General features: G+C 32.3%; 3 protein-coding genes across 4 annotated transcripts; 1 reads left to right on the top strand and 2 right to left on the bottom strand.

Moving 5' to 3' along the window:
* Positions 1-398: 398 nt before the first annotated feature.
* Positions 399-2,608, bottom strand: LOC123222696 (protein PAM68, chloroplastic-like). 2 transcript variants are annotated; one of them, XM_044645602.1, is made up of 2 exons: positions 2,323-2,608; positions 399-1,266 (listed from the first exon to the last, which is right to left on the bottom strand). In XM_044645602.1, the coding sequence occupies exon 2, from the start codon at positions 1,252-1,254 to the stop codon at positions 562-564; it is 693 nt and encodes a 230-aa protein (XP_044501537.1). In that variant the 5' UTR covers positions 1,255-1,266; positions 2,323-2,608; the 3' UTR covers positions 399-561. The 2 variants fall into 2 exon arrangements, with proteins under 2 accessions (XP_044501537.1, XP_044501536.1); XM_044645601.1 differs by having other exon boundaries at positions 399-1,248; positions 2,323-2,604.
* A 1,353-nt stretch (positions 2,609-3,961) lies between these two features.
* LOC123224325 lies at positions 3,962-6,144 on the bottom strand. The gene is made up of 4 exons (XM_044647960.1): positions 5,692-6,144; positions 4,771-4,866; positions 4,616-4,664; positions 3,962-4,142 (listed from the first exon to the last, which is right to left on the bottom strand). The coding sequence occupies exons 1-4, from the start codon at positions 6,031-6,033 to the stop codon at positions 4,054-4,056; spliced, it is 576 nt and encodes a 191-aa protein (XP_044503895.1). The 5' UTR covers positions 6,034-6,144; the 3' UTR covers positions 3,962-4,053.
* A 1,479-nt stretch (positions 6,145-7,623) lies between these two features.
* On the top strand, positions 7,624-10,841 carry LOC123222862 (cadmium-induced protein AS8). Its single transcript, XM_044645850.1, has 4 exons — positions 7,624-7,703; positions 7,793-8,039; positions 8,116-8,322; positions 10,647-10,841. The coding sequence occupies exons 1-4, from the start codon at positions 7,701-7,703 to the stop codon at positions 10,658-10,660; spliced, it is 471 nt and encodes a 156-aa protein (XP_044501785.1). The 5' UTR covers positions 7,624-7,700; the 3' UTR covers positions 10,661-10,841.
* Positions 10,842-11,421: the final 580 nt, after the last annotated feature.

Genomic DNA, 11,421 nt, shown 5'->3' with positions numbered 1-11,421 from the left:
TATGCCCATACCCATTATCAACCATAATGTGAGGAGGTCATAGATTTCAATAATATTCCCCCAGAAGACAGAGAATTAATTGGAAATGACAATAAAAAATATATAGAAAATCTGAGAAATAAGAGTTGCTCTAATAATTTTTTTGTTCAATAATTTCACAGATGCATATGTTAAGATTGCAGAATTCATTTAAAGCTCCTAAAGATTTCAGAGAACTGCGACAAAAGCCTATATCTTTTTTTTTCTTTTTTCAAAGAGATATTCAGTCTTTTCTGCCAGTGAAGCTCTGTAGGTTTACTATAGTCTACTTAAGAATATAAAGAAAGTGCTATTCCTAGAAAACTTAGAAGAAAGCAAAAGAACCCATAAAATTTGGATGAATTAAAAGAAGGGGTAGGTTAAGGATATAAATTTTCTTTCTTTCTTTTTATAATAAGTCTAAATAACTCCAAAATTTACTTTGATTATCTAATTATAACAACATCATTTCCACTCTCAGACAAAAGACACAGAAAACTTGTTAATTAGTTCATATTGAAACCAAAATGAAACAGTCAGGTCTTACTTCTTGCGAGATCCACCCCAAAGAGATTGCCAAAAAACAGGCCAGTTTTTCTGTGCCTCATTCCAACCCAAAAGTGAGCCTTCCCTCAATGGATCCCAACTAGATGATACAATGCCATAACTTACCCCCCCAAGGGCAGTCCCGAAGAAGATAAATGAAACAATGACGGGCACCCAAGTTGGAACATCAATCTTTAAACCAACTTTGAGATAGTAAAAAAATGGAAAGAAGAGGAGTCCTATGAACAGGGGAATTCCCACTGTAAACCCCATTCTACTGATCATTCTGTTTGTTACTATTTCTGGTATTATACCTTCTTCTCGTTCATTGTCTTCATCTTTGTCATCACTATCATTTTCGGGCTTTGACTTCTTCATCTTTTTTGCTTTCTTTGGTGAAGGTCCGAAGCCTCGTGGACTATTCAAGGCAGCACATAAAGTTGTTGAGTGTGACAAGTGAAATTGGTATTGGTTCACATTTGTTTTGGAAATTGGGAATTCAGAAAGTTGTTTGGCTGGCAAATATGACGATGAGGATGCAGGTGTTAAGGTTGGTAGTGTTCTTGTAAGTGAAGAGGTTTCTGTGCCTTTCTCCTTTCTTAAATGTGTGTGACTTGTTTCACATTTGATGGATGAGGTGCAAAGCTTTGGAACTGGTTTTGATAGGTCATAACTACAATCAATCTGCATGCTTGAAGGTTACTGATTATTTCCCAAGTTAAAGAGATAGATACATTAACAAATTTCAAGGTCACATAATGAAACCTCACATAGTCAATAATGAGATGTATCATTTCAAAATATATCAGTCACGCTTAAAAGATGAACTATTAATGTCGACCAATTTAAACTCCAAGAGAGTAAAGCACCAGTCAAGAACAATTTTCAGGCTTAAAAAAGAGGACAACTAATCACTTCTATAGCGGTTAAAAAGGCTCGCCCAACAAAATTCTATGCAGTTCTGAGTCTAAATGAAAACCCAAAACTATGATTCAAGAAAGATATACCTTCAATCTGACTAAGGATTAGTATGACCTTTGTATACACCAAAAACACTGATTAAGATGAGGATGGCAACAATACAGGACAACACAACAAGTTTTGAATTTTTTGAGCCAATATACACTAGAAGACATGGGGTTTGATTTTGTCAGTTCGATTTATTTCACTGAATATACCCATTTGGAGTGTGCAGTATGGGGTCAAACCAAGTTGGAGTATCAAGTTGGTATGTTCCTTCTCTTGATCATATTCATAAGCTTCATCCAACCCAGCAGGAATATATATACTCAACACCGTAAAGCAAGGAATTTATTATGTTAAAAAGCCAACTTCCTGATTAAGGCAATAGGAAAGGCTATAGCTTTGAAAGGCCAAGTTAGTATAAATCATGATGGAGTTGAAAACCTGAAAAACCACCAGACCAGCATCGCTAAAGCAGGGACATTAATGTTAATTAAAGACTGTACCCAGGTCCTTTTGATAAGGATTTGGGGGGTTTCAGGAAGACAAAAACTGCCAGTGTTCAGGAAAACTCAACGGGATAAATTTGCCAACTGATTACTCAATGATATAGTTTGCTCAGTGTCAACGCAAATATGGGATTGATACTGATCGGAAATTGAAATGGAATTCATTCTCAAAGATAGGCCAGTATTCAAATCAGACGCAGAATGCAGCAAGATATATATGAATCTAAACAGCGTTTAAAAAATAGCAAATAAAAACATAAACTAAAGAGAAAGAAAGATATATTACCTTAGAAGAGGGTTGTGTTTGACAGAGTTTATAGGGCCATGCTATTGCAGCCATTCATTCACTTCTTCTTTTTATTTCCTTTCGGTGGTTCAGAGGAGCAACACAGTAGCTTTGGGTTGTATGGGAAAGACGAGAGAGAGCAAAAATATTGTTAGTCTGATCTAAAAGGCTTCATGTTTCGTTATTGAGCTGAGACCCGCCAGTAACAAACACAGTGGAGGATAAACCAGTTGGGGATAAGGTTACATGTACGGTAAGGCAATAATTTGTTAGTGACGCGTAATTTTTTTTAAATAATATATTCTGCAATCCCCAGAAATTGGGAAAAGGTATTAAAACAAGGCCGAAGGGCTTATTCCCAAGCCGATGGATACTCTTCTCTTAATTTTCTTTTTTAATTTTAATAATTTCATTTAACTCCAGACTTATAAAATGATCATTTTTTGTTTGAGTTTTTTTCTCGCTTCTCCAACGAACCATTTCTTTTTAACCATTGATGTTCTTTCTCTCAGTCTCATCACTGCTCTCCCTTGCTCTAATAAAAACACAATCATCTTTATCAAGGATAAAAATGACTCGTCTCAAACAAAGACAAGTTATCTTTATTGGTCTTCATCTCTTAGACAAAGATGATTATATCTTTGTTAAACTAAAAAAAGGCGAAGACAAGACTGAGAGGGATAGAGAAGTCAATCGCGAGGAAAAACGTCAATGGCTGAGAAGGAGCAGTTTGCCAACGAGAGAAGAAAAAAACTTAGAAAGAAAATAATCATTTTTCAAACTTTGAGTGAAAAAAATTTTAGATTTTTAAACTTAGAGGAGAATATAACAAATTTATAATTTTTTAAATATTTTTTAATATATTTAATTAAATAACAATTTTATCTTTAATAATAACTCTAAAATTTAACAAATAAATAGATATTTAGATTTTTTAAAATTAAAGAAGAAAAACTTGAGAAAGAGTATCCTTTAAATGAGAATAAGTCCTTTGGCCTTAAAACAATCCAAAAGTTCCTAAATTTTTTAATATTTCCCCTCAATTTACTAATTAAATATAGATTAGTAAAAAATATGAGTATACACAAATAATAAACACAATCTTATGCATAAAAAATAATATATCAACTTATAATTGAGTAATTATAAATTACAAATAAAACAATACCTAATCACATAATGATATATTATTATTTATATACAAAATTATACTTATTATTTTTACATATAGTTTTATTGAAAAAATAAACACAACTCCCCTACATTAAGATTTTGCATGAGCAGGTATCAAAACCATATTGCTTCTTAAAGTGACTATCCATTTCTTGATGAAATTGTTCCTTCTAATCATCATTAGCAAGTAGGCTGTTATAATGTGTGTGTATATATATATATATATTTTCATTTGGGGCATAAATTTGAAGAATTATCTTTATACTTATATATTAATTATAAATATCGATTAAAGAAAAAAAGGGAGGAAAAGGAAACCAAGAGAAAGAAAATGCCTGCAACCACAGAATCCTAGTGTTCATACTGGTTGATGTTAGGCATACTACTTTAGACAGAAATTTCAACGGGTTACGCTGAAGAAAAAATAGTGATATTGAAAGAGTAATTATATCTGATATATGTGACGTATAGAAAATGCATAATGCTCCAGTATTATTAAAAGAAGAAATTCAAGCAATGTTCATTCCAGAGTAATAGAGTGACCAGGAAAAATCAGTTCTAGGTTGACTGAATCCCAAAACGGCTTTGGAGAGCACCAATTGCTTTCTCAAAAGAACTTGCAATTTCCGGGATGGATTTTTTGCACACTGCATAGTCAAATTTAAAAAAAATAAAATTAAGCAGTGATTAATAAGCTGATAAAACAGAGTTAGGTTTTACCCTGTAGTTGTTTTTTCATGACCTCATTAATCTGTAAATCTTCATGCCTACTCAGGGGTCAATTTTCTTTCTTGTTAAGTTAGATTTTAAACAATAACATAGAAGAAAAAATAGAGTTAATCAAGTTACAATGATGCATGATCTGAAAATTTGTTGATGCATAGAGGGAATCTAGAATCTACAGTCGGGTAATACCCGTTTTAGAATCCGAAAAACAAAAGAAATTGTAGTTGGTAATTTATCTTGTTTTGGTGGCCCATGCTTTCAAGACATTTTAAGGCAACATTTTAAACTAAATTTATTATCCAAATAGGGTCACCATAGCTCTTGAACTTCTTCTGAACAGTGAATCAATATCAGCTCAAAAGATATAAACAGGAACAGGAGAAAAAAAATTTACCATTAGATGCAGTTGCTTGTGCATCCTCCATGATCTCTACATATGAAGCCTGATAAAACGATCAGTTAAAAAGAAAATCAGACCCTCGAAATTAGAAAGTAAATTATAGATGAAGTTTGATTGTTTTTAGTTCATTGTTGCGCACAAGAAAGCACCTTCATTGCTTCCTGACTTTTGCTAATTCTTTCAGTCATCTTCTTGTATTCCTTCTCTGCTTCATCCTTCATTTGCTGGCATGTTTGTGTTTGAATCTATAAATTCAAAATGGGAAAAGTAAGTTCATAATCTTTTGATAATTACATGTTAATGCTTTTATACTTATTTACCATCCCAATAATTCCATCTTTTAATTTTTCATTAAAGAATCCAGAAGAAGCTGAGAATCTTTATATAAAGAATTAGGCGGAAAATTTTGTCCGCAGGACAAAAGTGAACCAATTAAAATTTAGGAAGCCGAAGGAGTTCATGCTCTTGTCCAGTTCAGGATTTTAAGCACTGAAAAGTTAAAAATATAAAAGAAAAATGTAGAATGTTCTCAAAGCATGAAAATAAATTCTAATTTAAATAATTAAGAAGCTATTTATATTATCATGAAAATGGTACAAGAAATTTAAAATGCACATCTCCATAAATTGAAACAGCCGTGCAAATACAATCAAAACGCCGCAGTTTTTTACCTATCAATTCCTGTTATCACATTTCAAGCCAATCCCTGCACGAAAATGGAATTAACTTCTAAAGTATGATTCACAAACTTAAACTGAACTGCACAAAATTCAAACTCAGTTTCTCTAAGCTATACAGCTGTAGTAAGTTCCATCTGCAGAGAGATAAAATTCGAACGTTTCTACCAACAATCGACTAATTATGAAAACGTCCAAGCCTTCAATCAAGAGTGAACGATCGAATTTCACAAAATTGTATATCAATTATCAATTGATCTATATCTCTAAACTTAAATAGCGGTGAGAAATCAAACGGCTTTGATAGAAAGTATTTTGATAAGCAAACGTTTCTAAAGGAAGTACTTTCGGAAAAATAGAAAAAGAGCATTTGTTATTTTGAAGTATGTTTACCTTGAAGCGCTTGTGGAGGCGAGAGTGAGAAGCTTCGAGATCCTTGAGAATTTCAGAGTGAGAACGTTCGATAAGATTGCGTTTCAGATCATCCAAACGCGAAAAAGCCATTTCCTTCAGATCTGATATGTTGCTTAGAGTTTTGTTACCGAAATTCATAGGAGCCCGTGGTGGCGGCGATGGAGACAGGAGAGCGGAGGCCATTGGCTTCTTATACTTGTAATTGCTTTTCTGTTTGGGCGCTGAGGCTGAAGCTATTTTGTTTGATTTAGGAGATCGGTTTGGACTCTCCGGAGAAGCTGAGGACGAAGACTTTCCGTTCACTTTTGCTCTCTTCTTCATCTTTCTCCGTTTCCCCTGCTGATTTCAAATTTCAATTTCAAAGTTCAATGTGTTGCGTTGCGTGTGGTGATTCGAGTATTCAAAATGGCGGGTTTTTCAAATTCTTGAAGCTCGCGTGGTTCCTGGCGCGTGCAAAATCATTAGGGGGTGTCTCGATAATTCGTGTCTTCGAATCGTACTCATATTATATCAATTCAGATTTTGTATTAAAAATTTTTAACTCTAACTTAACCCAAATTAAAATTATATCAAAATTTTTTAACCCCACTCTTAACCTAACCCTTAAATATTTAGGCTAATCTAATCCGATCTAAATTGATTAAAAATTATCTATTGTTTTCACTTATCAAAATGTTTTTATCGTTTTAATTTCTTCACTAAATTACTCTAATATACTGTTAATAAAACATACAATATAATATTTTGTTTTGTTTACAAATGACATAAAAACTATATACTAAAATCTTTAAAACACATCGATAATTTGACTATCCAAATCATATTATTATAATTTAATAATAATATAAAACATTTAAATAAAAAAATATAAGTAATTATAGTTATATAAAGATACAACTGTTGTTAATATTGGTTTTTAACATTTCTATAATTTATTCTCAATAAATTATATTAAAGTAATATTTCTCTAAAATATTTGAATCAATTCACATTGTGTTTGGTTATTTTTGTGTGAATCATAATACTACTTAATTTAATTTTAAGTCATATCAGATTGACTCAAAATAAATTTTGTGTAAAAAAAACTTAACCTTAATTCGATTTTTTTTTTGTTTCGTATTTTATTGGATTAATGTGTCATATTGAAAATTGTCAATTCTATTTCAATAGATTATAAAAATAAGTGAAATAGATAGATATAAAGAAAATATCAAGGTTGTAATTAATAATCCTTTAATCAAATAAGGTCCCGTGAAATTTTTAGTTGTGTGTACAGTCTAATTTGATTTAGTTTAAAAGTTTTTTTAAATTAAACCGAAAAGAATAGTTTTAAAAATTTTCAAACTAAATCAAACTATTTTAATTTTTAAACTAAACCAAATCAAATTGAAAAAAATAAGGTTTAGTTTGGTTTGAATTACCATTTAAACCTATTAAAAATAATTTATTTATAAAACATATATTATTTAATTAAATTATAATATTCTAAAACATAATATAAATATATAAAATATATATAAAATATATATACAAAAATAAATATAAAAAAAAGTTAGAAGTCTAAATACTTATTAAATCCAGTCAAATGTTGTTATATGTATATATTTTAAAAAATTATAGTTTATGATTTGAGTCGATTTGAAAATAATTTAAATTAAAAATTAATTTTTAAAAATTTATCAACTAAAATCAAATTATTTTAAAAATTAAATTAAAATAAATTATAGTTTTTAAATAATTTAATATAATTTTACAATTTAAATTCGATCATGCATTCCTCTGGGCCTCCCAATAAATGGTGAAAATAAACTCGCCCACAACACTTGGTCCACAATGTACCGGGCCCGTAGTCCATTTTGTGGGTCTTGGTTCTCACTCACCCGCTCAGCCTACAGAAGCAAAGCATAGTCACATAAATACAATCAACTCCACAGCCAGAGCCTTAGAAGGAACACGAAATAACGATAAAATTTAGAACAGTTTGATTCATGGTAATGTCCGTTTGGAAGGAAAAAAGTTCGTGTTTTTCTGCGTGGTTCTTGAAATACTTACGAATTACGGGTTTATTTACTTTCGTCAGGTAGTGATGATAATAAAAGGGCTGTTCAGGAGATACGCGAGATGGAACCCAGTGCATCCAACACGTGGAGCATTTTGGGGGATGGGCGTTGGGATTGGGTGCGGCGTCGGGTGGGGTCCCGGCTTTGGGCCGGAGGTGATTGGCTATGTTGGAGCCGGGTGTGGCGTTGGGTTCAGTGTTGGCTTCACTTTAGCTGGTTTTGGCATTGGTCTGCCGGCGAACTTTATCGTTCAACTTCATAATAATGGTGAGTTTGCTTTTCTTTACATGTAGTGGTAAATGTAAGTTTTTCAATTGATTTCTGATGTATGTTTTTGTTACAGCTATTAATGCAACAAGAAGTCGTGCGTTTGAGTTGGCTTTATCAAATGCGAAAAATATTGCTGGAGATGGGTGGAATCGTATTTCTTGCGTTCAAAGAGAAGCTACTGCAAGATTCTCTAGCTTCAAGCAAACCAGTGATGTCCATGTTAAGTCTATACGGGAAAGTTTTGGAAGATCTGTTGTTTGTTTTTTCGGGCCCAGAAAAGGTATGCTATCAAATACTTATTTTTAGTGTGTAAATGTTGGTTTTTGTTTTACTTCGAATCCTGGTTTCTTTGTAAAAGTAGTCACTTTTGATATGAATCAATATCTTTTGTACTGCCATTGAAGTTGCATAGATTTGCATCTGCACACATTCTGGTGAAGAGTAGTAATTTGAAGTAAACTTGCATAAATATTGAGTGCCCTAAGAGGAATTTTTGGATGACTAATTAATATTTAGTCACATCATTCATGACTCAAATGTTGGCATTATCCGGCAATGTTAAATCTTGGTTACAATGTTATAAAGAATAAAATAAAACACCCATATTTTTAACATGTACTTTTTTAAGCTAACTGGATTTCTGTTCTACATGTTGAGTTAAAGTGTATCAAGCAAATGCTTGAGGGAAGATAGTAATAACCAAAAGATTGTTTCTACTTGTAAATACCCATCAATAGGGTTTTCCATCTGAATCCACTTATTTGGATTCATGTAGTAGATATCTTAAATATTCAATGGCTAGTAATTCCTTAAATTTGATACGTTGATGAATGAAAATTCGGATGGTAGATATGAAGCTGTTGCCTGCAATAAATCTGTAAGACATGCTAGTGTTTGATGTCAATAGGTAGAAGTGATCATTATAGTTCTGCAAAGATCAATTTATGTTAAGAGTTTCAAACTGCTACACTATACTAGAAGAGAAGATCTTGTTTTATCTACTTGTTATTTGATAATAAAGAAGAAAAAATATAAATATCAGTAAGTGATTGATACAAAGTGGATCAGTAGCCCACTAATAGAAACTCATTACTTGTAGTAACAACTTCCTGATTTTTCTGAATAAGTGAGTAAAGTTTTGTGAATCCCTTTGGAACAAAAGCCTGTACTGTACCTTCCTGAGTAAAAAACAGAGTCTTCTTTGAAACATCTTCAAAAATCCTTCCACAATTTCCCTAATAAATAACCAAAAAATCTGCCTTAAACATACTCCATGATATTGATGCTGTTCTTCTCCGAGCACAAGAGTGTTATGAAAACAAAGAAATACATGGAGCTGGAATCACCCAGAATATCTTAGCAGCATGAAAAGTTTGTACCAATTTAAATTTAATAGGGCAGTGAAGAAACTAAAGAATGATCTTTTCTACCTGGCTTTTACACTGATGCACTGATAGTTAAATATAGAATTGTTCTTCTCTGTTAAGCCAAGGGCTATATTATCTCTGAGGCTTAAGGGTTTACATAATTTAGACTGTGACCATGAAAAGCCTAAAATTTTCTGTGATTCGCACTCCATTTTCTATCCATAGACTAGAGCTGATTATGCTCAGCTAAAAAGGTGATTATTGTATTGAAGAACCACAAATTGCCCCAACTTTAATACACAGAACAGATCTAGAACTTTGCTTCTTTCAGGATTTGTGGTTTGCAGATTATTTCCATATCCTTGTTTTACCTGGCTCTGAAGTTCATAATGGCTATTATGGGTATCTTGCCTATTGGAATTTTATTATCGTGTCACTTTAAAAACTTTGAATCTTCTGAAATGATTCTTCCTCTGTTCATAATTTGTGTGACTTTTAGGCTGTAGTTCCTCACTGGATTGGAGGTATTCCTTTGGGGTTTGTCATGAGAAGGCAGATCTTGTTGTACACCTTTTTGTGAGAGCATTCTTAGTTTAACTGGGCTATATATTAGTAAATGAAGATCAGAAATAGGAGAAAATATGGCAGAAATTTTAGGGAGAATGTTTTGATAGGCAATATCAGTAATAATTTGTGTACTTCATATGTTCCTATATTACATGAATGTATGATGCCCTTGGGGCAAATTGGTCGCTACAAGTATCAGTTTCAGAATTGGAAAAGAAATGGAAGATATGGAAATAAAAACAAATCATTTATAGACAGTATTGACATCTTCCCTTGTGAAAACAAAAGGATTTAACAGCTGTTTGACATGCTTACCCCATTACATTTAGTGGCTTCTTATCTAGTGTCAGCTGATTTTTTTTTTCAATTGTACTTGTGTGCTTTATGAAATGTTTTGGTTTACATTTGAACCCAGAATCTTAACAGAACTTAAAACCTTCCTCTTAGATGCCTGGCAAATGCTGGAAACTGTGATTATTAAGTTCACACAATCATGCATGACCTGCACTTTTAAAAAATTTTGTAACTTGAAGTTTGATAGTCCCTTAACAAGAGCTAGCTGTCGTTTGTAATCTGATTCATTGCCGTTATTATTTTTTTAACTAATACTCTTTTTGGCTAAAGTAGTGAAATCAAACAGAAATATATTATGCATATGCCTCACTTGCAGGTCCAACGGATTAATACCAGGGGGACCTGTCAGATATGTGACTATATTTCTTTCTAGTTTGCTAGAATTGTAAGAAGGTGGTTCTTAGAGAAGCTGATGCCTTTATACATATTGTATAGTATCTCATTGAATAATGGAGCTGTATCTAAGCAATAGCAACAGGCAACTTTATTCTGCCGTCACCTTTCCTTTCTACTAAATTTGGTCCTCTATATATATATATATATATATCTTCTTTGAAGTTTTGAAAAAGAAAGATTTGAATGTAAAATATCTCATTTTATTGTAATCTTTTGTTGCTTCCCATATCAATTTTTGAATAAAAAGAATCAACCTCTTCACACTTGTGCTTCCACAATTCCTCACCAGACAATAACTGTATTCATCCACATGGAGGTGCCAAGAAAGCCACACGATGTTGGTGAAGCTGTCATGGACACATGAATGCTAGTTCGTGTTCTACTTTTTGATTTGTGAGCGAATGTGTGAATTGAGGGAAAAGAACAAATTTCTTCCTTTTGTCATGAAATAGGGCTCTTGAAAATTATGGGATAAGACTTTAATCATATTAAACATTTCAAAAAGATTACTTTAGCCCCTCAACTTTTGGGTCATTATTGTTGGCTCTTTAGGTTTGAAATCTTACATTTAAGTCCACAATAGGTGTTGAATCTATCCGGTATTGATTGGACTATAGTCACTCATTAATGGAGATCAAAATCATTACAATTGGGAAAACCCTTACGTGATTCACTGTAAATCTAAATCCATAACT

The sequence above is a fragment of the Mangifera indica genome, chromosome 8 (genome assembly GCF_011075055.1).
Source record: "Mangifera indica cultivar Alphonso chromosome 8, CATAS_Mindica_2.1, whole genome shotgun sequence".
In the NCBI taxonomy this organism is placed as follows: domain Eukaryota; kingdom Viridiplantae; phylum Streptophyta; class Magnoliopsida; order Sapindales; family Anacardiaceae; genus Mangifera; species Mangifera indica.
Note: the sequence above shows the minus strand (reverse complement) of the source record. Positions and strands in the feature narration are given on the sequence as shown.